The sequence below is a fragment of the Lonchura striata genome, chromosome 27, assembly GCF_050655825.1.
Source record: "Lonchura striata isolate lonStrDom1 chromosome 27, ASM5065582v1, whole genome shotgun sequence".
Classification (NCBI taxonomy): Eukaryota; Metazoa; Chordata; class Aves; order Passeriformes; family Estrildidae; genus Lonchura; species Lonchura striata.
The window spans coordinates 9,155,190-9,179,130 of record NC_140729.1 but is presented as its reverse complement, the minus strand read 5'-3'; the positions used below and the strand labels follow the sequence as shown (position 1 = coordinate 9,179,130).

The 23,941-nt window shown below is 46.0% G+C and overlaps 3 protein-coding genes across 6 annotated transcripts; 1 reads left to right on the top strand and 2 right to left on the bottom strand.

Moving 5' to 3' along the window:
- Positions 1 to 5,574: 5,574 nt before the first annotated feature.
- On the bottom strand, positions 5,575 to 9,105 carry LOC110480577 (cathepsin G). Its single transcript, XM_077788318.2, has 5 exons — positions 8,049 to 9,105; positions 7,478 to 7,631; positions 6,878 to 7,019; positions 6,509 to 6,763; positions 5,575 to 5,982 (listed from the first exon to the last, which is right to left on the bottom strand). The coding sequence occupies exons 1-5, from the start codon at positions 8,098 to 8,100 to the stop codon at positions 5,803 to 5,805; spliced, it is 783 nt and encodes a 260-aa protein (XP_077644444.2). The 5' UTR covers positions 8,101 to 9,105; the 3' UTR covers positions 5,575 to 5,802.
- A 118-nt stretch (positions 9,106 to 9,223) lies between these two features.
- Positions 9,224 to 19,565, top strand: LOC110480578 (olfactory receptor 10A5-like). 2 transcript variants are annotated; one of them, XM_085562001.1, is made up of 3 exons: positions 9,224 to 11,047; positions 11,925 to 12,012; positions 12,859 to 19,565. In XM_085562001.1, exon 3 carries the CDS (start codon positions 12,859 to 12,861, stop codon positions 13,804 to 13,806), a length of 948 nt encoding a protein of 315 aa, XP_085418127.1. In that variant the 5' UTR covers positions 9,224 to 11,047; positions 11,925 to 12,012; the 3' UTR covers positions 13,807 to 19,565. The 2 variants fall into 2 exon arrangements, with proteins under 2 accessions (XP_085418127.1, XP_085418126.1); XM_085562000.1 differs by having other exon boundaries at positions 11,925 to 19,565.
- LOC110480579 (olfactory receptor 4D2) lies at positions 17,046 to 23,585 on the bottom strand. 3 transcript variants are annotated; one of them, XM_085562004.1, is made up of 3 exons: positions 21,086 to 23,585; positions 20,789 to 20,887; positions 17,046 to 19,362 (listed from the first exon to the last, which is right to left on the bottom strand). In XM_085562004.1, exon 3 carries the CDS (start codon positions 19,351 to 19,353, stop codon positions 18,355 to 18,357), a length of 999 nt encoding a protein of 332 aa, XP_085418130.1. In that variant the 5' UTR covers positions 19,354 to 19,362; positions 20,789 to 20,887; positions 21,086 to 23,585; the 3' UTR covers positions 17,046 to 18,354. The 3 variants fall into 3 exon arrangements, with proteins under 3 accessions (XP_085418130.1, XP_085418131.1, XP_085418129.1); XM_085562005.1 differs by having other exon boundaries at positions 22,251 to 23,585; XM_085562003.1 differs by having other exon boundaries at positions 17,046 to 20,887.
- Between the last annotated feature and the right edge of the window lie 356 nt (positions 23,586 to 23,941).

Genomic DNA, 23,941 nt, shown 5'->3' with positions numbered 1-23,941 from the left:
AGCCCTGCTGGGAACACTTTGTCCAACTCCATTTCTGGTCTCTCACCTCGCACTGGGCTCTATTAAAGCTCCCAGTAAGTTTGTCCCTACTTCTGCCTTGTCATTTCCTCAAGGCACCTTGTCAGATTGTGCCACAGCCACGAGGAACTGGGAGGTGGTACCACAGTCCTGCAGGGGCTCATTAAAAACATTATGACAGCCATAATGAGCTCTGTGGTTGTTCTTGTGCTGGAAACATTGTGTGGTTAATTAGGGAGCTCCCAGCTGTGTTTCAGTGAATACCTGCAGCTTAATTTCTGTTTGTCTTTTGTTCTAATTACGCGTGACAGGGAGAATGGAAATGGAAACATTTTAATAGGGAATTAGTCCGGCTTATACCCTGGTGGGAATCAGAGAGGAAAATATCTTTGTGATCAAGCAGGGAGTCAAAGTTTGAGCCATGTGCTGGCAATAAGACAATTATTCCAGCCTCTTCTCCTGTTACTGCAACGCACAGCAGTGCCAAAGGCTTTGTTTGCAAAGCCTTTCTCTGCTCTAATTAGCACTACCTTTACCTGCTGTACTAACTATATAGAGAGACAGAAGGGATATTCATCACCATTGCAAAAGGCTTTCAAGGCCTTTTTTAATGATTGAAAGAAAAAAATTCTTAATTAACAAATGATGTTATATATTTTACTCTGATTCCCCTGTGCTCCAGTTTTCCCAGGACATGAACCCTGAAAAGAACTGGCTCAGTGGGGAGATGGACAGGTGATAGAAATTTTCAGGAACAATTGGAATAAGAAAGAGATCAAACTGACTATCTACCATGAGATCATGATGTGTCACTCAGATGTCTATACTGGGGCCTGTGGCAATAATACAAGGCTAATAGTTTTAAATTAAAAGACGATAGATAAGCCACTTAGTTTTTAGAATAGATATAAGGAATAACATTAGCATTTAATTATCAAAGTAGATATAAGAAAGAATTTTTTTATGATGAGGGTGTCACAACAATTGAATGGGCTGCCCAGAGAGCTTTAGGTGCCCCATCCCTGGAAACATTCAAGGTCAGGTTGGATGGGGCTCTGAGTAACTTGGTCTACCAGAAGGTGTCCCTGCTCATTGCACAGGGGTTGAATTAGATGATCCCTGATTACCCAGATTATTCTAGCATTCTATGAGGGATTCCAGTACCTTGAGGGAGGTGATCCTTCCCCTCTACTCAGTACTAGTGAGGTGGCACCCAGAGTACTGTGGGCAGTTCTGAGCTCCCAGTAAAAGAGAGCCCCAGGTGTGCTGGGGAGAGTTCAACAAAGTGGCCTGGAGATGATGGAGGGACTGGAACATCTCTCCTATGGGGAATGCTGGGTGCAGCTGTGAGTTTTTACCCTGGAAAGAGCAGGTTGTGGTGGGATATTATCCATGGATGTAAGTCTCTGAAGGTAGGATATAAGTGGGAGACATACACGTTCTTTTCACAGTGGTGTGCAGTGACAGGACAAGAGCCAATGGGCACAAACTGAAACATGAGAGGCTCTGTCTGAACATCAGCAAACACATTTATCTGTGAGGGTGACCAAGCACTGGAACAGGTTAGCCAGGGAGGTTGTGGTGCCTCCATGCTTGGAGATGTTCCAAAAACACCTGGAACTGGTCCTCAGCAATTGGTGCTTTAGGTGGCCATGCTTGAGCTGGGGCATTGGACCACACAACAGCTGAAGGTCCCTTCCCACCTCGACCATTTTGTGTGACTCTAGGGCAGTATCAGTGTGCAGAAGAGTAGAAAACAGCTCCAGTTCGTGGTCTGGTGACCATCTGCATGCAGGATTTCCTGTCCATGATCAGTGGTTTGCAGATAATATCTTCAGGGTGGACAAGGCTACACAGGTTGCAGGTACAAAGTTTGGGTGATACCACCAGAGCAGGAAAGGGAAGTGGTGGTGAGCAGGGGTGTGGTGGTGAGCAGGGATGTGGTGGTGAGCAGGGGTGTGGTGGTGAGCAGGGATGTGATGCTTAGCATGGTAGCCTCTGTGAGAACAGACATGGGGCTGCCTTCATGCTGCTCTGACACCAGACACAGTTCCACAGGGCTTGACTATAGACCCACCTCAGGTCGGGGTTAAGCCAATCAATGAAGCTGGTGGTGTGTCTCCAAAAAAAAAATATTTGTAAAAGGTCAAAATGCTGCATGGCAGTGAGGAGTGAGGCAAAACACAGTGTGAGAAACAATCCTGTGAACAGCAAATCACCGAAGGAGAGGGGAGTGCTCCAAGTGCCAGAGCAAATATTCCCATGCTGGTTTTGGGAGAGAGCATGGTGAAGCAGGGATTTGTATTTGAGCTCTGCCCAAATCTGTAGGACCACAGTGAGATGGAAAGGAAAATTACATTGTCACATGTTGGGAAGGATAAAAGTTTGACAAGAAAGTTTAACAGATATGCATGTTTGGCAGAAAGCTCTCTGAATGTAGAACCTGAGAATGAAATAGAGATGGAAGCAAGTTTTGATATAGAAGAATAATAGATGTGTAAATTGAGGTTTGCTGAGCAAAGGTAATGTTGAGTTGGAAAGAGATTTTATGACATAGAACAAAGGATAAGCTGACCACAAACAAAAAGGTGTTTTTTACCAAGCAAAATGATACCACAGGCAAACAAGACATGTGGCGAGTAGAGAAAAGGTCTAAGAATTTTCCACTGAAGAAAATTGAAAAACAGCTGTAATATACTAACTAGTGTGACTGGATAGTATTAACCATAATATGGTAATTATAGTAGTTATGATAGGCTATAGGTAAAAGTAAAGGTGTTTGTTGGTTGTTATGTATTAAGATGCAAAGCAAAGAAAAGTATATAATGCAATGTTAACCAAAATTAAAGGCTTCAGGCTTGTCTGCAGCTGGGTCTGACAGCTGTAGGCACAGGCTCTGTCACCCATGACCCTGGACTGCTGTAACATCTTGGATACAATAAACTGCATTTTGAAGAGCTGCCTGAAGTCCCACATCTCTCATTTCAGGCTCTTGCTATCATGCAGCTGACACTTTAACCCGTGAAAGAATACTTTTGATTTTCCTAATTTCTCACGCCTTTACCTAGGCAGGCACCTCTGCTGCGTCCCGCGTCCGCTGGCGAGCGCAACCCCGGGACTGGGTCAGCTGGGAGTGTGGAGTGGATAAAATAATTGATGTGCCTGGAGTGCCAAAAACCAAAGTTTAATAAAGGAAAAATAAAGGCACACTAACAATAAATGCACAACAAAATCTTAACTCCCTGCACCCTGTAGGGAGCTACTCCAGAAGACAATGAAGTGAAACAGACACAAACATACATAGAGGGCAGGGGACCAATGAACAACGAGAAAGAGAAGCCATACCTTATATAGAACACAAGACTAACCAATCAGAAAGCAGGGTTCATAACATAATCTTATATGGAATAACCTTATATGGAATAACTTAATCTGCATAACTGCTCCCATCATTCCTTTCTTCTCACCCTAACCTGGGAGTGCCCGGAGTCTATGGTGTACTCAGGAATGGCCCTGGTAGGCTCAAGGGCCTCCACACAGCTCCGTGGTTCTTGCCTGGTTAGTCCCTCATCATCTGACACTGTGCCAGACCTTGTTGGTTCTGGCTCAGCCTCAGAATCCTTGTGGACATGGAGCACCTGGAGAGGAACACAGGAATGTGCCCTGGGACACCCTGTTCATCTTCCACATGGCCCCTGAAGCTGCTGACTCCTCCTCTCCTGCTCACATAGCTTCAGTGGCTGCCTCGAACTGTGCTCAGATGCCTTGGAGTGGCTGCCTGGAACAGAGGCTAGACGAGGTTAAGAGAATAAAGTGAGTGTTTATGAAAGGCCTTCAGTAGACACACCTTGGGCAGTCAAAGCCACCCAGAGGCTACACCCAAGGTGGACAAAGGTCACAAGATTTTTCAGACAATTATAATTTTGGTCTATTTACATATCAGGGTTTAATCCTCCAATTACAGTTTCAGGTAATTAAGTCATTTTCCCCCAGTTTGCTCCCCAAACTCACTTTTGTTTATACTTTTTGAGGCCTGAGGTTGTAGGGTGTCCTTGAGTTTCAGGCCTGGAGGGATTGTTTTGTCTGCCCAAAATGTGAAGACAGTTAACACTCTATATGGAGTTTAGAGTTATGCACTATGCAATACAGGATTTGAAAAATATAAAACTAAAATCCTAAGGCCACATGGCACACATTGGCTACATGACAGAGTTGAAAGTGCTGCACCTAGAGAGAGTATTATGGGGTGCAATTTGGGTGGAAAGGGATTGTATGGGGTGGCAGATCAAAGCCAATGTGGTACAGGACTGGATGTGTGGAATGGGCATGTGCCAGAGTGTGGGCATCCCTTTGTCCCTTCTGGCCATGTGCCCAACCTCTTGACACCCAACCCTGAGATATTTATATGCATTTATGAGATTCCTTCTCATTCTTCCCTTCCTAGACTGAACAGGCCCAGCTCCCACACTCTTTCCTCATCAGAGATGCTCCATTAATCATTCTGGGGCCTCTGCTGGACCCTCTCCAGTAGCTCCTTTTCTTTCTTGTTCTGAGAGACCAGGCCTGGACACAGCACCCCAGCTGTGCCTCACCAGGGCTGAGTAGAGGGGCACAATTCCCTCCTGGACCCTCTGGCCACACTCTTCCTGATGCACCTGAGGATCCTTTTGGGCCTCGTGGCCCCAGGGGCACACTGCCAGCTCATGGGAAATCTGTCACCCACCAAAACCCCCAGGTCCTTCTCTGCAGAGCTGCTCTCTGGTAGGCCAGCCCCCAGCCTGGTACCTGGGGTTATTCCTCCCCCAGTGCAGGACCCTACACTTGTCCTTGTTGAACCTCTTTAGATTTCTCTCTGCCCAACTCTCCAGCCTGTCAAGGTCCCACTGAAAGACAGAGCAGCCTTCTGGTGTATCACCCAGTCCCACCAGTTCTGCATCATCAGCAAACTTGCTGAGGGTACATTCTATGCCTTCTTAGATAAATGATCAGGGAAAAAAAATCCTGAAAGAAATGCAACTCTTTTTCTCACAAGTGATCAGGCTTGTCTCTGCAATATTGCTTTTGCCTTAGCCATATTTGACATTTTCTATCCCATACCACACCACAAGGGCACCTCCCGGCCCAGTCAGGTCTTGTCAGCTGATCCAGTGGGAGGAAGTTTCCAGTTCAACCCACAGGCATTTTGCAGGTGTAAAGAAAATGCTTCATCTGGGGTTCAAGGAGATTGAAGGGGAGACAGGTTGCAAACAGGCTGGCTGGTCCTTAGTCTGTCCAAGCATCCTGAGAGGGTTTCAGGTTGGTACTAGAAACCCACCTGATCTCCTCTCACATGTGGAGATGCCTCTGTTTCTGACAGGCTGTGTAAATGTTCTGTACAGGCTGTACCTGCTGCCTGGACTGCAAGGGGCTGATGGAGACACGGGGAGCACTTGCAGCATTTGGGGACTGAGACCTGTCCTGCATGTCCCACCCATGCTCGGGTTCTCCCAGAGTGTCACCTCCTTCTTCTCACACTCAGGGTTTGCACCCAGCTCCCAAGAAGGCTGCGGACACAAGTGAGTTTGAACATGCTTTTATTGATGGCCAGAAGCAGAGCTGGAGCAGCAGTGGGAGGAAGGGAGCAATGGGAAGCTGTGTCTTCTGGGGACCTGCATTTGTACCTTGCCATGGAGACTCTCCATGCAAAAGCCTGTGCCTGCAACACAGGGGCTTCTCTGACTCCAGTTCAGCTGCCCCTGGGAGCTTCTGAGCACCAGCAGGTGTGGAGAAGGGGCACTGAGCATTTTAGTCAGAGGATGGAGATCCAGGCAGCTCTTGGAGTGCAAAGCTCCTCAGCTGCTTATGTATCCAGGGCTCCAAGTACGAGATTCTGGTGAATACATTAGGGAAGAGGCGGCGTTTACATCCGTGAGAAACAATGCCATGAGCCATGTTATTGCAGACTAATGGGCCACCAGAATCACCCTGTGTCATGAAAGGAGTGAGAGGAGTCAGACACGCCACAGCACAGACCTCCCTGCCTTAATAAGCAAGTTTCCTCTTCCCTCCATGTGAAGAATGCCCTCTTTCAACCACCTCCCTCCCTCCAGACCCAGCTCTCAGGGTTTGTAGCTGCCTCACTCTAAGCCCACCCATGAAAAAATTCAGGCTTGGAGACTCTTTGAGATTCAAAAACTCAAAAAAAAAGTATATCTACTTTAGACATGGGGAAATATCTAAGCCATCCTAGCAAGGATATCACAAGGAATTTACACACTGAAGCACTGTTCAGCTGGATAGAACATCCCCAAGTAAGTAAAAAAGCAAATGTTGCTGATAGTTAGGAAAATGCACTCCAATTGAGGGGGGACGTCAGCTCCAGAGCTTCTGTGAGGACCCTCAGCTCATCATTCTGAAGCTCCTGGTTTGTTCTGGTGTCCTTTTACTTTCACCTGAGAACCAAGTTGCCTGTCCAGTCCCAACCTCCTCCCAAGCCCAAAACAACACTTACATAGGAAGCTGATTTTTTACTGTATTCATCACCAACACAGATCATAGACTGACGCTGGTAGTTATCGAAAATATGCTGACATATTTCCTCCTTTTGCACCTTCAGTTTCACCTCCATCATCACATCACTCTTGCTCCCTGTGTCAGTCAAGCCCCAGCCAGACACCAAACATTCAGCTCCTACTCCCACATGTTGGTTTCTGCTGGCAAAGGAGATATATTGCACATTCTTATTGATCTTGGCCTTCTTCTTCAGCTGTCAGGCAGAGAGAACATGGGGTTAGAGCCAGCAAAGGATTCAGAGCAAGTTCAGCCTGGGGAGGAGAGCAGGGGGAGATCCCTCGGGCAGGAAGGATATGTTGGGTCATACCTTCAGCAGCACAATGTCATTTTTGAAGCCAACATGGGAATATTTGGGATGGATGACCCATTGTCTAACAGGGATCCTCTGCTGGCTCTGTTCTTGGGCAGAGATGTTGTGGGCTCCCAGAATCACAGTGACACTCAGTGCCCTGCAGGAAACACCAACACATCCAGCTGCATTGGCCACAGCAGCACAGCCCCCAGGGCAGGTGGATGGAGGAGCTGGTGGTTGATAAACCCCCCCGAGCAGCTCTCAGCACCCTGTCCTGTGTAACCTGGGCTCCTTCGCAGCCCAGCTGAGGACCCTCACCCCACCCTGGCACAGGTGGAGCTGCCCCACGCTGAGCACAAAGGGAAGCAGGGCAGGGGAGACACTGGGCCCCTTCTCCAGCAGCAGCTCCAAGCCATGGGAGGAACCATGACCCTGGAGACCACCATGAGCATTCCTGTCCCAAGGCCACTCAGCCCCTGGCAGACAATTCCTGCAACTCACGGAAGACAGCTCATCTCCAGAGATCCCTGCTCTGCCTGAGGAGACACGGGGTATTGTCTCAGGGACTATGTGAGACTGGACAAAATCAGCTGTGCAAGAACCATAGAGTCTTACCCTTTTTTATGCAGACAGTGAGCTGCTGAGAGCACTGCATCTGGGCGAATCAGGAACCCTCCACAGGAACTACATTTTGTGCTGGCTTGAATTTCTAAATAAGCCATGTAGGGTCGGGAGTGGGGCCTAACTTCCCGTCCGCCAATGATCCTTCCTGGAAGAGAGATGGCAAATGTTAATATCACATGTGCTGCTATTTCTTGTCAAGTTTGGGGCTGCATGAAGGAAGAGGGTCATCCTCTAATGCCATGTGCCAGTGATACCACAGCTCTCCTTCCTGGGGCTGTCCAAGGCACTGTTGGTGCACAAAGGAGAGAAAGACAAGCAGCACTGTCTGGGGCCTGACCAGCCCTGGCTCTGGATGGCTCAGATGCCATCAAAGGCACAGCTCTAGTGCCTCTAATGTCCCACTGGTTGCAGGCACTCTCTGAGCTGGGAGATGAGAGGAGAGATGAAAGTAGGAGAGTAGAGATAGGAGAGAAGGCAAGGCAGGAGCCTTGCCTGAGACTGACTACTCTGTGTCCATCTGTGCCCTTGCGTGTTCTTGCCTGTCCCATCTCTGTGTACTCACCAGCCCCAGCACAGGGCAGAAGGACAAAAGCGAGCAGAAGGACAAGCAGCATCTCCCACCACTGTCCTGATGAGCCAAACCAGCAGCTGTGGCCAGGCAGGAGACAGGTACAGAATGGCAACCTCTATATATGTCGTGTGGAGCTGAAACAGGAAACCTCAGCCTGCCTGTGGCCCTGTCATTTACTGCTTTTGTTCTCACAACCCCCAGACTGTGGCTTGGTGAGGGGCTCATGACACATTCTCTGCATTTTTGTCACAATCTTCTCAAGAAGATGGAGAGATCTGGGCTTGTTCAGAGCACCCACAGTGCACAGGAAGAGGAAGGGGGTGTCTGTTGACTGCATATCCCATCAGAGACCTCTGGAGAGCCCCTGGGTCCCTGCATGTGGGCTGGTTCCATCTGGATTCTTTTTCTCTTTGTTTTTTGTTTCCCCTCCATCTGTCGCTGTCGAGGCAGGACAGGAATGAAGAAACTCTGACCCAGGAGGCTGTAATACTAAAAACTCTGATTTATTCAAAATGCACTGCTCTTTTATACAGAGCTTCGCAAGGACCAAATCCATTGGTTCTGAAGTTGAAACAACTCAACCCATTGGTGTACAATGCTTGATGCACAGTGATAGAACTTAACTATAAACACTATGAACAACAAGAGAGATAAAGAATTATTTACATTCTCTCCAGCTCTTTCCCAGGTGTCTGCCTGGCTAGAAACTCTCAGTTTCTTTCTTTGACTGAATCTGGGTCCCACATCCATCCTCTGATAGCAATGGGCAGAGCTGGCCAGGGCCAGGCCAAGATCCTGGTTTATATCAGAGGGGCTGAATGCCATCAGAGATGTCCTTGGGAAATCAGAAATCCCCAATCAGAGTCGCTGAGGGACCAGGCCAGTGGGAGCCTCACAGCCTCAACCCTGGGTTCTGGAGGACCCACAGACAAGTCCATGGTGATGAGGAAAGTCTGAGGTCCAGCTGGGGAAGTCATTCTGTGGGCCCAGTCCAGATCAGCAGGGGCCCTGGGCAGGTGCAGGGCTGGCTGAGACACAGCTGGAGCTCAGGTGGGGACCAGGCTCAGGGTGCCCACAGGAGAAGGGGGAGCAGCCCTGCCCGAGGCCTCTCGGAGTCCTCCCTGCAGCTCTGGCTCCAGGGTTACAGCCTGGAAAGGACTCAGCCCCTGTTTCCCTGAGCCTCCTGTGGCCGTGAGCCCAGGCAGTGAAACCTTCAGGATGTTCCTAATTTGACATGGCTTTGGTCTAGAGAAAGCCCCAAATAAATCCTCTAGAGCACACTGGCATTGCCCCTTACCCTGTGTTCTAAAAAGACCATGGACTGTAGTACATGTCCTGGGCATCCTCCTCAAACCTGTTTGGTGGAAGGGACAGTTTCAGAAACAATGGGACATCTGGAAAAATCACATTAATTCCATCCTTAGAGGATTTTTTCCTCTCTGCTGACCACACAGGGACACTGGCTCAGAAGATCATCAACATTTGCCTGCCATCAGATGGCTACAGAAATGAAATCTCTGTTTGCTTAACCTCTCCTGTATGCATAAGAAGCAAATTCCGTGAAATTAAAAGATTCAGTCATTGAATGAAGAAACTTAATTTCCCCTCTCACTTCAATTTCCTATTTGTTATTGATCACTTTGCCTTTGATGCAGATTTGGTCTTTGTTCTCTGGTTCTTTTATCAGCCTTTTCCCAGACCAGGTGTGACCACATCAGGGGTGGTGATGCTGCTCAGAGCTCTGAGCAGGTTGGTACTAGGTGCAGATTTAATTCCTGAAATTCCAGTCAAATCTGATTTTTGTTTGTTTGGATCTCTCTTCCTACTGTAAAAGGGAAGGGAAGGGAAAGGGAAAGGGAAAGGGAAAGGGAAAGGGAAAGGGAAAGGGAAAGGGAAAGGGAAAGGGAAAGGGAAAGGGAAAGGGAAAGGGAAAGGGAAAGGGAAAGGGAAAGGGAAAGGGAAAGGGAAAGGGAAAGGGAAAGGAAAGGAAAGGAAAGGAAAGGAAAGGAAAGGAAAGGAAAGGAAAGGAAAGGAAAGGAAAGGAAAGGAAAGGAAAGGAAAGGAAAGGAAAGGAAAGGAAAGGAAAGGAAAGGAAAGGAAAGGAAAGGAAAGGAAAGCATTCACAGTTGACAAGTAGTCACTACAAATTGAAGAATGAAATGTGAGTGGTGGAGCTGAATGAAATCTCTCCTACCAGAGACAGCACTGCCCCTAAAGGCACCAGTCCAATTAAACAAAGGCAGTGTCAGGCTAATTCTGCCCATGGAGTCACACATCCCTTGATGTTTCCAGCTGCTGCTCAGACCTTTCAGGTTCACAGTCAGTCCCCTGCTGGTGAGGATGCAGAGTTCACAGCCTGTGGCATGTAGGGGATGAGATGCCTGTGCCTGGAGGAGTCCCTCTGCTCCCACTTTGCAGACAGTGAGGGGGGGCTCCATGCAGCATTTCAGTGCTGGTATGAGGATGTCGTTGTTTGCTACATCCCCTTGCCCACAGAGGGAGCACAGCTCTGAACAACCATTCCTGACAGCTCTGAAATCAGATTAAATCAATCCCACCTCCAGGGGATTTAGGGATTTCAAGAGAATCTACTTAAGGCAGGTGTCAGAGGCAGCTCAGCTGTTCCCTTCATGGGCAAAAAATAGAGATGCATTGAGGCTCTACGTTTTCAGCTGCAGCCTGGGCTGCAGCTCTACCTTTTCAGCTTTCAACTGAGTTGAAACAAATCTAACAAATTCCTTTTCTTCCTCTATATGAGACAAGTCCTTGGCTGCCTTTTTATGGTATTTGCCATGTGCTAATGTCAACTGATTATTGCAGCTGTGCCAGAAGATCATCTGCTTTTAAAATATAATTTTTAATCTGCAGTGTAAGCTGACAGTAGGAATCACCAGTCCAACACCATTCCTAATGTAAGAAAACAAGGAAAATACTTCTATCAAAATTTGAATGACCCATTTTGGAGGCACTGGATGGCAGAATTTCTGGAGGTAGGACACTTTTCTTCAAAATGGTTATTGTGAATGTATAAAGGAAATCCAAGGAAGAGCTAAGGCCAAAACTTACTTAAAGGGCAGAGCCCTTTAAGTACACACGGATTACATAAATTGAGGGTTGTTTTTGAGAGGTGTTTTGAATTAGAAGATGAACTGTCAGTAAAACAGTGGCTGCTGTGAGTGCTGTTGACTTTAATAGAGAGCTAATGATCACAGCAATAGTCTAAAGCTTTCATATGGACTTGGAGGGCAGAATTAGGTCGTTTCCACTTCAGCTACATGGTTCTAAACAAGTTAAAATCAGTGGGAATGTGTGCTGTTAGAGACTGCAGGGAGTTTTTCATGTCATTATCTGTCATGCACAGGCTGTATTGAGCTACCACTCAAAAGTGTCCTTTCATTCCTATGTTATTGGAAACAGTCAAACCCAGAAAGATCCCCCTTAAATACACCAGAGCACCAAATGTCTGAGAATATTGGGAGTTTCCTTACTGTGCTTGTGTGTTAAAGTCATCTGTGGCTCTGGGATGCACAGCTTCCACTCTGTGTTCGTGTCATAAAACCCAGAGACAGAAGATGTGCTGTGCCAGGGGCAGCCCGAGGGTGGCTGGTGGTGGCAGAGCTGGGTGACTGCTCTGGCTTTGGGCTGTGTCCTTCTCTGTGTGCCAGCTCTGCTGACGTGCTCCTTGTGTGTACAGAGCCAAAGTTCTTCCCCTCTGTTCATGGATACATTTCTGATGCCAAAATGCATTTTGTGCCTTGAGATTTGCTCCTGTAGGGCAGTGGCTGGTGGCCCCTTTGGTAAGAGATGCTGAGTCTGAAGGACACAGAATTAACCACCCTTTTCTCCTCTCTGGCTCTTCTCTTTCAGTGCCTCAGTTTCCCATCCAGGGCAGAGCTGGTCCAGCACTTTGTGAACATCCCACACACAGCAGCCCTCCTCAGGGGAGCAAGGCCATGTGAGTCATGAACAGATGGTCCTGGGCTTCACCCTCTGCACTTCCTCATCATTCCCTATGGGTACCTCTGCCTCGAATTATTCCTTCTTCCTTTACCTTCCTACAGACAGGATTTTTTGTTGGGTTTACTTTGGTGCTGATTTCTTTGGTCCGTGGGAGTTTTGGTGGACAGCAGTTGGCTTAGGTTTTTCCTTCACAGGTTCTGCTTGCTCCATTTGGGAGTGCTTTCTCCAAACTTGGGCTCTGGGATGTATTTCTGTCCCCTTGACAGCTGGGGATTGATGTGAATATGAGCCAAAGCCTCCCACAGCCTGAACTTCCTTGGCTGTCATCTGAAGTTGAGTTGCTCTGAACTTCAGATGTCTTGGAGGAAGGCTGCCTGCCCTGTCAGCCCACTCAGGAGGAAAAACAGAGTGCAAGGAGCAATGTCCACTGCTCCCTAAGGTAGCACAAGGGTTTTTCTTTCTTGCTTTGGTCTGTGGGTGTCTCATTTGTCACTTGGACATTCCCCTGACTGCAGGAAGCAACTGTAGAACCAGCTGAGACCACAGACCTGACACCTGGGGGGAGAGCATATCTTCAGCAGGTAACCCTGCACCCATGATGGAGCCGCCCCTTCAGTGCCAGCTCCTCTTGGTCAAGGCTTGGTGACACCACCGAGCAATGACATTGGAGGGTGCTGGCACTGCCTTCTCAGTGTGCTCAGCCCAGCCTGCTCCAGACTCATCCCCTTTGACCCAGCAGCTCTGTAGGCATTCCCAAGAGACTCCTGGTTTGAATAACTGGCTGAAGCCCTGTGACCTTGGCACAGTGACTACAGCTCTGACAGTTTCTGTTTCCTCCCAGATGGAGCCAGCACAGGAACAAGATGCAGGAAACCACACCCTGCTGACTGAATTCGTCCTCTCTGGATTGTCCAGCCACCCAGAACTCCAGCACTTGCTGTTCTTCACAATCTGCTTAATTTACAGCATGACCCTCATCGGGAACCTTCTCATCTGCATGGTCACAGTGCACCCCACCCTCCACACGCCCATGTACTTCTTCCTCCGCGTCCTGTCCTTCCTGGATATTTCCACAGCATCAGTAGTTGTCCCCAAGATGCTGGTAAACATCCTGTCCGAGGACAGGAGCATCTCCTACCTGGGCTGTGTCACACAGCTCTACTGCGTGGTTTTCCTGGGGGCCACGGAGTGGTTCCTGCTGGCAGCCATGGCCTACGACCGCTACGTGGCCGTGTGCCGCCCGCTGCGCTACCCGGCCATCATGAGCCGCCGGGCTTGCCTCTCCCTGCTGCTGCTCTCCTGCTGCAGTGGCAAGGTTGTGTCGGTGGTGCAGACAGCCTGGGTGTTCAGCCTGTCCTTGTGTGGGCCCAGGAGGATCAACTACTTCTTCTGTGACATCCCCCCGCTGCTGCTGCTCTCCTGCGCGGACACGTCGCGCTACGAGCGCCAGCTCCTCTCGGCCACGGTGCTCGTCATCCTCGCACCCTTCTGCCTCATCCTGCTGTCCTACACCTGCATCATCTCCAGCATCCTGAGGATTTCCTCTGCAGAGAGCAGGCACAGGACCTTCTCCACCTGTTCCTCACACCTTACTGTGGTAACGCTGTACTGTGCAAGTGGGACTTTGATTTACTTACCAAAATCCTGTAGTTCACAAGACACTAAGAAAATCCTTGCTCTCATATACACAGCTGTAATTCCCACTTTGAACCCCCTGATTTACAGCCTGAGGAATAAAGAAGTGAAGGAAGTACTAATTAGAGTGATGGCTGTTTTGATGAAGAAATAAAGATTTTCTTGTCCATGAATGTGTGGATTAAAAACGTTATTTCCATTTTTTTTTTGTGAGTTCTAATGGTTTACTAGCTCAGGGGAAAATACAGGCACAAAGATCTGTTTCCCACTGTTAAATATGTTGTCTTTATTCTTTCCTTCAGAAGCAAATTATTTAGAACTTCTATCTCCATTTCTTCCTTAGGAGTACAATATATATACTAGACATTTCTTCTAAAATGTCTGGTATATATATTGTATATATATTTTAGACATTTCCATTGCAGGAGCTCACCTCACCCTCTCACTGAAGAAATATTCTTTCACAGTGAACTTTCCAGGCTAAGCATACAGTAATTGATAGGGACTGTGTGTTTTGTTCCGCTTTTTTTTATCCTTGTTATATGTTTTCCATTTCTTCCAGCAGAAAAGAGGCTCGCTGAATGAAAGTGATAAGGAAATCAGTTCACTTCTTTCAGAGTCCTCTGTTTGAGGTGTGGGGAAAGGAAAGGAAGATTAATTAATGGTCATTCCTTACTCCCAGCAAGAACTCAGCATTTAATGCAGTGCAGTGCCCACACCCTGCAAGCGCTGGGGAGTCTGAGGCATGGGATAAGAGCATTCTGCAAGTCCCAGCTGGAGAAATTCATCCAGGAATGAAGAGTTTCCAGAGGATTAGCTGGTATCTGCAAGGGCACACAGAGCAAAGGGCTGCTACAACCTAGGAATATTTATTTTGGAGGGTTTTGCAGTTTGTTCTGGATAGAACATGTGCTCTGGCTTGGTGAATAGCCTGGGCCAGAGCCTGCAACATTCAAACTGTACTTTCTATATTGAGGTCAAGCAGAAGAAATCCTCATTACCAATGTGGCCATGCTGACCTTTGCAGTCTCTGTGTTTCACCTGAATTAGTCACCTGGCCATAAAGACAGTAAAGGGCAGTAAAATTGAGTATAATGTTCTTTTTTTTATTTAGTTTGCTTGTAAAAGAGGAAGGCAATGAAAGTCATCTCAGGATGAAGTCATTGCCTGACCTCAGAAACCTCATAATGAGTTAATGACAAAGTGGTTAATTGCATTTGGCAATGTTGTTTGCTTCGACTCCTCTAGGGAACTTAACTTGTCTCTGTATTGTTGAAACCCTTTTTTCTTCATAATTAGAACACTGGAGAAAGAACTAATGGAACTTCATTTGCATTTCTACAGACTTTTCTTCTGGGAGCAGATCTACTTTTCCCTCTGTGAAAACAAAGAACTTTTTTCTTGTTTTATTACTCAAAAAGAAAATACTGGAAAATCATTTATTTAAAAAAAAGTTTATTATTCTAGTATAATAACAGTAGTGTTAATCACTTTAAGGAATACTGCATTCCAAATGGTTAATGCTTTTAATTTGCCTCTGAAAGATGTTTCAGACTCTGGTCCAAGGAGAATGAGACATCCAAAATCAGTCATCCATTTGAAATAAACCTTTTTTATACCTGCTGCAGTGCCCTCCCACCAAACACTATCAGGAACTTTCTGTTTTTCCTGAATTCATCTCTTCTGTTTCCTGTTTCCACATGTGCATGAAGGATAGCCCAAACAGAAACTGAGGTGGTAGGAAACAAGGCAGGTTTGTAGCTGGTGTAAATCAGAATTTCACCTCTAGCAAGGAGCACTGATTTTTGGTCCCTAAGAAACACAGCCATGGGTTTTGCTAGAGCTGAGCTCACACTTACACCATCCTAGGTCCTCTATAAAAAAGAGAATTTCTGGTTAAATTATGTCATTCAGTGGATCACAGCTTCACAAATAGACCAGGGCAGAAGTTTGTGCCTGGATTTATCTCCCCAAGCCCAAAATGTGAACTATTGATTCAAGCATTTTTATGGAAGAATGCATTTTAAAAATCATACATTTTAACATTTTTATTTCTTTCTATTAATTATTTTCAGAACTCTGTGTGAAGTTTTATTTAATAACTAATTAATTTACTTTTTCTGGCAAAAATTGGTGCTGATTTAAATGTCTGCCTTGATATGGGCTGCTGAGCTCAACATGCTGCCACAGTTTATGGCTCTGTCAGATCACCTCCTGTCATGGGTGTTCCTGATTTCCTTAAGGAAACTCCAAGAAAACAGCTAAATTAGTCATTAGTTAAGAGTTGCTGGTGCAGTACTTGATTCTTCACTTTAGAACCACATAATGAAGTTTTAGCACTGTTGGAAGGTACTAGTTTAATTCAGCTTATGACATTAAAGATCAGTGTTGAGTTTAATTTTTATTAGCATTACAAAGGGGTTTATTAATATACATATATCTATGTATCTATGTAATATAGGATGAAAGGAAGAGAGAAAAAAAAGGAAGAAGGAAGAAGGAAGAAGGAAGAAGGAAGAAGGAAGAAGGAAGAAAAGAGAGAGAAAGAGGGAAAGAGCAAAAGAGAGAAAGAAAGAAATAGAGAGAAAGAAAGAAATAGAGAGAGAAGAAAGAAAGAAAGAAAGAAAGAAAGAAAGAAAGAAAGAAAGAAAGAAAGAAAGAAAGAAAGAAAGGAAAGGAAAGGAAAGGAAAGGAAAGGAAAGGAAAGGAAAGGAAAGGAAAGGAAAGGAAAGGAAAGGAAAGGAAAGGAAAGGAAAGGAAAGGAAAGGAAAGGAAAGGAAAGGAAAGGAAAGGAAAGGAAAGGAAAGGAAAGGAAAGGAAAGGAAAGGAAAGGAAAGGAAAGGAAAGGAAAGGAAAGGAAAGGAAAGGAAAGGAAAGGAAAGGAAAGGAAAGGAAAGGAAAGGAAAGGAAAGGAAAGGAAAGGAAAGGAAAGGAAAGGAAAGGAAAGGAAAGGTTTGATTTCTTGAATTAATAAGTGATCTGGAGAATTCTAGAGAATGGCTTCTAAAAGAATTGTGTATGTTCAGGAATTATATAAGTTACAGGAAATAATAATTACAATAAATAATTACAAATCAATTCATGCATCGTAGAGCTTTAACTAAGACCCCATGGCACCCGAGTTAGCACTCCAGAACCACAGCTGATTCCACAATTCCATAATTATCACCCCTGGAGCCAGAAGCAGCCAGCACACTGAAGAGACAGAGAAAACTTTAGCTAAAGGATGCAGAGACAAACCCTTCCCCAGTCTCTGGCACAAATATTCCTCTCCCAGCAGGCAGTGAGTGCAGCAGCTCAGATCAGAGGCAGTCTGGGTGCAGCCTCTGCTGCCAGTGCTGACATTTGGGCAGGCAGATGGGTCAGGATTTGCAGTTAGAGAAATAAACATCACTCAATTTACACACACAGCCAGCACAATGAGCCTTCAGCTCTCCATGGAAGGAAGGAAGAATGGAGAAAATAAAGAATATTGAGAAATGTTTTTATTTCAAGATATGACATGAAATTTTGACCTTTGACAAAGGATCAGAAAGTCACATAAGGAGGTTTTTTCTCTTGTTTGCTTTTATTACTTTCTTTTCTCTTTTTTTTTTCCTTTTATTATTCTGATCTCTACTTCCTCTTATCAGTTTCTCTCCCTATCAGCTATTTATATGTTTTGTGGGAGATTTTTGTTTCTACTGTCAAGAGGGATTTCATTTCTCACTTGTCTCTCTAAGGGAATTAAACTCAAACAGCTCTAGACCTAAATAATCCTTACAGATCTGAGAATTTTCTCCCTCTAAAGCATTTTCAGAATGCTTTTTTCTCTATCTCAGCATTGCTGGTGAAGTTACTGAAGTTATATTACTGAAGTTACTAATGCAGGAATGTGCAGATGCCATTGTGCTGATGCCAAATTGATTTTGTTCCTTTTTTCTTTTGTATATTCTCTCTACTCATTGTACATATATTTATATCCCTGCAGCCTATCATTGTGTAGTTTTCCCAGTACTTTTCCCTGCCCTGATAGACAGAAAGATAAAACACATTTCAAGGCCCCTAACCCATCTTAGCTCTCCCTAGGAACCACCTCTTCCAAACTTATTTCTATAAACAAAGTTGAGTTTTTGTCTGAGAGGGGAAGATTCAGAGAAAGTTGAACTGGGGAAAACTGCACCACCTCTTGTGCTCCTAATTGGTGATTTTTGTCAATTACGCTTATTTGCTAAACTTATAAACTCTGTGGGGCATGAGCATTTTGTGGACATTTTCCCTGTCTGCCCCTGGAGGCCTCCAAGAAACACCAACCTTTATATTCCCCCCCATACAAATATTTATCCCCAAAGTGTGTTGTTTTATTTGCAAGTCAGTAAGGCATCAGTGCTAACTTAGAGATAAAAGCACAGAGGAGTGCTGAAGAGAAGTGAGACATGCTGCAGAGCAAGGCTCAGCTGTGGTTTCCAGAGCAGAGAACGGGGCTGTGGGAAGGGCCCTTGCACGGTCAGTGCCAGGGTGTTTGTACTGGTTTAGGGTTTGGTGTGTCATGGAGATGGCTTTGCAGGTGATCTACTGCAGATTTTTATTAGGCCCTAGACATTCCACCATGCTGCACACTCCATGTGACTGACCTTCCTAAACTGATGGGAGGCGAATGTTGTCCCCACCTCACATCTAGAAAGTTGCTCACTTATTGAAGGAGCAGGAACATCAGTGGTGATCACAGTTTTGTTGTGGGAACACCAGATTTGATGTCTTTGGATCTACTGTCTGCTCTGGTTTCTGCATTCCTGCTGACAAATATTTTCCCCAGTGTTCTCCTGATGGCCTTTTTCATCTCAGCGTTCCTCAGTGTGTAGATCAGTGGGTTTAGCATTGGAGTGACCACAGTGTAAACAATGGAGGCCACCTTTTCCCCAGGGTATTTCTTATAAGGCTGGGCATAGGTGAAGATGGAGGGGATGAATATTAAGCTCACAACAGTTATCTGTGTTCCACAGGTAGACAGAGCTTTTCGCTTCCCTTCTACAATGCATATCCTTATCTTAAGCAAGATGACAATGTAAGAAATAATCAAGATTACAAAAAGGCTGATGAGGATCACTCCACTGTTAAACACCATCTGGAGCTCAGCCTTGTGAAAGTCAGTGCAGGCCAGTTTGATGACTTGAGGGACGTCACAGTAGAAATTGTCCAGTACATTTGGGCCACACAATGGCAGCTGGAGAAGAAAAGCAGTTTGTGTAACAGAATGAAGAAATCCACCCAACCATGCAGCTGCCAGCAGCCCTGTGCAGGTGTTGCAGTTCATGATGGCCAGGTAGCGCAGTGGCTCACAGATGGCCACGTACCGATCCACCGCCATCCCCAGGAGCAAAAACAACATCGCTCCCGCAATGAAATGGAAGAAGAACATCTGGAGGAAACACTGATTGAAGGAGATGATTGTGTGCTGGGTGAGGAGGCCTGACAGCAGCTTGGGAGTATTGACTGAGGAGTCACTGATGTCAAGGAAAGCCAGGTTGGCCAGGAGAAAGTACTGGGGGGTGTGGAGCTGGTGATCCACAGCCACAGTGGCAATGATGGTGAAGTTCAGCAGCCAGGTTATTATATAGATGAGAAAGAAGACCACAAAGAGACAATACTGCAGCTTGTGGCTCTGTGTCAGGCCCAACAGGACAAATTCTGTCACAGTGGTGGTGATGTTCATTGATTCCATTCTTTATCCCTGCACAAACAAGAGCAATAAAGATGACTATAAATATGTGTTGGACTAAAGAATTAATAAGACATAGAATCATAGAATAATTTATGGGAGGGATTTCTGGAAGTCATCAAATCTCACAAGCTCTGTGGACTATTCAAGTATATAACCAGTCTTATAGGGAAAAAAAAAAAAAAAAAAAAAAAAGCAAAACAAAAAAAGAAAAACCAAAACAAATTCCCTTACATTTAGTGAGAACTTAGGATGTTCCAATTAATCTCTCTTGCCTTTCATCTTATTGTTGTACACCTCCAGGAAGGCTCTATCTCCTCTGTATCCTCATCTATCAGCTAGTTATACACAGAAATGAGGTTTCCCCTTAGCCTTCTCTCCTGTATGGTGAACAAACCCAGTTCTCTCAGCTTCTCCTTGAACCAGCCCAGTGATTCATTTGCAGGCCCTCCAAGGAAGTCAGTCTAGTGTATGTACCACTGCCTTTCTTGTCCTGGAGTGCTTGGGTCTTGGCTCAGTCCTGCACTGAGGAGGGCTGGGATCCCTGCACCAGCTGTCCAGACCTTTGCTAGCAGAGCTGAAGATGTTTGTCACCTTCTGTGACAGAGGAACACATTCCCATCTCCTATTCAGCTGTTTGTCTACCAGGGCCATTATCTACAAAGCTGCTTCCTGGCCCCAGTCTCTGCTGACTGCACAGGCTTGCCCTTTCCCAGATGCAAGATGACATATTTATTTATGTCAGGCTTTATAATGTTCATGTCAACCTATTTATCCAAACTGTCCCTACAAATACCAGTCTTGCCATCCAGTGTACTGACTGTTTTCCCCATTTTGCTGTCCTCAACAACTTCTATCACCACATGAGTTTGTGTAAAGTCCCTCTCTATTTCTCTGGTAGGCCACTTCCTGGTACTGGAAGGCTGCTGAAAGGTTTTCCCAGAGCTTTCTCTTCTCTCCATACATTAAATAACTCCAGCTCTCTCAGCCTGTTCTCACAGGGGAGGTGCTCCAACCTCTTGAATTTATCTGTGGCCCTCCTTGGATCAGGAGCTCCACAGTCCATTTGTGCAGGTCCATGGACCCAGAGGTGAACACCATTCTGCAGGTGGGGTCTCAGGAGTTTTTGGGCAGAATTATCTCCCTGGACTTCTGGCCATGCTGCTTTTGATGCAGCCCGGGCTATGATTGGTTTCTGGGCTGTGAGTGGACATTGACAGGACATATCAAGTTTTTCATGCACCAGACATCCTCAGGTCCTCCTCTGCAGGGCTACTCTCAATCCATGCACTGCCCAGCCTTGGGACTGGGGTCCATGTGCAGGAGCCTGTGCTTGGCCTTGTTGAACTTTCTGAGGTTTGCCCCAGCCGACTTCTGTCCTGTCAGGGCTCCTCTGTATGGCATCCCTTCCCTCTAGAACACCATCCACACCACTCACCTTGGGAAGCAGCACCTCTGCCTGGAATGCACCTCACCTAAAGCAGGGACTTGCAAGTTAGGCTGAGCTGAAGCTCATCCATGGAGCTGCAGGGGCTCTCTGTGTAAATAGAGACAAAAGAGTCACCCACACAGGACCTGCTTTCCCTAATCCTCCACTCCCACCATTGGGGCTGCCTGGACATGTAAGTCCACATTAGGCCAGGTGATCTGTGCACTAAAAAATAAATCAGGACAGGGGATGTGGCTGTGTCAGCTTCCACCAGAGTCAAGAAGTCTGCAGAGGGAATGTACTCACCCTAAAGCAACATCACTGTGGCCAGGCTACTCCTCCTTGGCTCCATGGACAGCTCAGTCTCAACCCCAATTTATTCCCAACTTCTGGTCTTCTCATGCATTAGATTATTACAAAGATCTCTGCATCACAGTCCGTTTACAAACTTCTTTTCAGTCAGATAAATGGCATGAGTTAAAAATCACAGTGTCTCAAGTTCTGGAAAAATAATGTTGTAATATTCAATGAATTTGGAGACACTGTGGGGAAGTTCTAAGAGAAGATGGCAGCTGCTCATCAGCACCCACAGCCCAAGATAATTGAACCATCTCCCTGATGGGAAATTATTACCTCTATTTGGCTGCTGAAACAAAAATCTAATTTCTTAAAAGAAAAAGCCACATGTGGAATAAAACACAACTTTTTTTATTTCCCCCTATAAACTGTTAAACTATTCCCAAAAATGGAATTTCAGAGAATTGTAGAAATGAGAACTTCCTGCACATTTCAATTGCCTCTGGTGAATACCCTGCAGGGATACTGTAATTTTTTCCCATAACAGTTTCCACCTTACTGTCAGTGAATAATACCATTTTAAAGCCTTATATACTTAATCCTATTTTCTGCTTAAAAGTTGCAGATTTTTTTCCACAGATCCAAAAAGGAAAGCCACTTTTTCTAACAATCCACAATTAATACTGTGGATTCTTTGTTCTGATTTCCCATTAAAAAATAGTATTTTCACAGAAGCTTGGGGGAAGAGAAAAAGCAATTTGCTTTCAATTGTAATCCAGCCTTTCTCCTCAGTAATCTCTCTACCATAAAAGTAAGATTGAGCTCCAGCAAAAACCTGAAATACAGAAATGCTGAGACAGGTATGACTCATGCCTGCGTTCCCTCAGACATCTCCCAACACATGCGGAGTGTCTCTGAAGCTGACTCTGTTAAATAAGATTATATATTAAAAGTGATAAACAAGCATTTTCAGGTGATTTCCTCTTTCGCAGTCTAATCACTGCCACTGGTAGCATGTGGAATTATTCATCCTTCCAGTATTTTTGGCAGAAAGAGCAAATACCTTCAGCAAACTCCCGTTTCTGTGATCCACCTTCACACAAGCTATGAGATTCTCAAGTTACAAGATAAAACAGCACAGCTCTAATCAGAGGAGCAGGAGATGCAAACCTACCTCCAACAGAAGACTCCAACAACCTTCCCCTATAGGATTCCTGATGCCTTTGTTAAGGGAAATGATGGGATTTAAGAAGAAAGCAAAATCCCAAATCACCTTGCACTTCTGGTCATTCCAAAACAGTAACAATAATATAATTAGCAAAACTAGATTTTGTCACCGTGGGGCTAATTAAAAAGTTCTTGTAGTGCTTCATGTCATGTGGATTAGGACCACATGCAGATGAAGAAACCTTGTGATAATTGGAGAACTAATATGGGAATTTTCATGGCAGTGTAGTCACTTCTCTCCCTTGCAAGATGAAAAAATGCAAATTACAATTCTCCCAACCATAGACTTGCTGCCCTGGAGGCTGTGTTCAACTGTGCTTTGAAATAAAAGTTCAGTCATTGCTACAGGATTGTTCTATCAGTAAAGCCTTCAGGGCAGTGATTCTAAAACACTTCTCTGCACCTTTGCAAAGTGAATTTTTCTGGTTATACAATAAAAACTTGGTCTACACATACACAAATGGCACAGATGCCCATCAGCAGTACCAGAGCCACCACAGTAACCTAACCAGAGAAATGGACACTGATCCACCTCTTCCAAGAGCTGTCCCCAGGAGATCCAGCAGCCCCAGAGCTGGGTGTGCTACCTGTTCCAAGGAGTCAGTGGGAACAGCTTCTGGGTCAGCTCACAGACTGAGGCAGAGCTAATGCCCAGGAGATAAAGGACCATTGTGGAATGGAGGGAGAAAAGCATCTCAGATGGTTCCAAGATTTACTAGGGATGTTTAGGGGAGGAACCACACTTGTGTGGCCATGCCCTGCTCCTGCTCAGCAGAGTCAGGATTTCCTGTCTGGGTGAGGGATCTCCATTCTGTGTGCCTATGTGGGCTGCAGCTGGAGTCACAGTGCCCATGTGTCCATGGTGCCAGGTGCCATTGGCCTGCTTGGCCACCTGGGCACACGTGAGCTCATCTTGAGCACCTGTCAACCAGCACACCCCGGTCCGGTCCTTCCAGCTTTCCAGGCCCTCTTCCCTAAACTGGAGCACTGCATGGGCTTGTTGTGACCCAGGTGCAGGACCCAGCACTTGGCCCTGATGAGCCTTCTACCACTGGCCTTGCCCCACGGATCCAGCCAGAGACCCCTGTGCAGAGCCTTCCCACCCTCCCAAAGCCACCATCCAAGCTGCTGTCTGCCAGCTCACTGGGCAGAATGCACTCAATGCCCCCATCCAGATCACTGATGAAAGATACTAAACAGGACTGGCTCCAGTACTGAGCCCTGGGGAACACCAGCTGTGATGGGCCACCAGCTGCAGTTACGTCCCTTCCCCACCACTCCTGGCACTCAGCTGCCCAGACTGGTCTGTAGCCAGTGGAGAGTGTGCCCACCCAGGCCATGAGCAGCCAGTGTCTCCAGGAGAGCACTGTGGAAAATTGAGTCCAAGGCTTTACTAAGTCCATGGTTCAGCGGAAATGAAGGGACAGAAGGAAGGGAAACACCAACTTTAATTAGAAATCAGTGTCTTACAGTTTGTGGAAGAATGTGTAGGGCAGACAATACAAAAGGTGCAGAACTATGACTGAAAACTCTGAATTAAACCTTGCTGTCTTTAATACTGTGTTGCAACTTAGCAGTCAGCCCAGAGGTAACCCCAAAGCAAGGCACCAGTGCAGACCACTCTGCTCTGCCAGATGA

What these genes read in the sequence shown, in the direction of transcription:
- LOC110480577 (XM_077788318.2), bottom strand. Translation starts at nt 8,100, where the DNA reads ATGCTGCTTGTCCTTCTGCTCGCTTTTGTCCTTCTGCCCTGTGCTGGG. An exon ending in ATGACATTGTGCTGCTGAAG is followed by an intron (nt 6,764 to 6,877) that starts GTATGACCCAAC and finishes TCTGCCTGACAG; the next exon opens with CTGAAGAAGAAGGCCAAGAT. An exon ending in GTAAAAAATCAGCTTCCTAT is followed by an intron (nt 5,983 to 6,508) that starts GTAAGTGTTGTT and finishes TTCATGACACAG; the next exon opens with GGTGATTCTGGTGGCCCATT.
- LOC110480579 (XM_085562003.1), bottom strand. Translation starts at nt 19,353, where the DNA reads ATGGAATCAATGAACATCACCACCACTGTGACAGAATTTGTCCTGTTG.
- LOC110480578 (XM_085562000.1), top strand. Translation starts at nt 12,676, where the DNA reads ATGACATTGGAGGGTGCTGGCACTGCCTTCTCAGTGTGCTCAGCCCAG.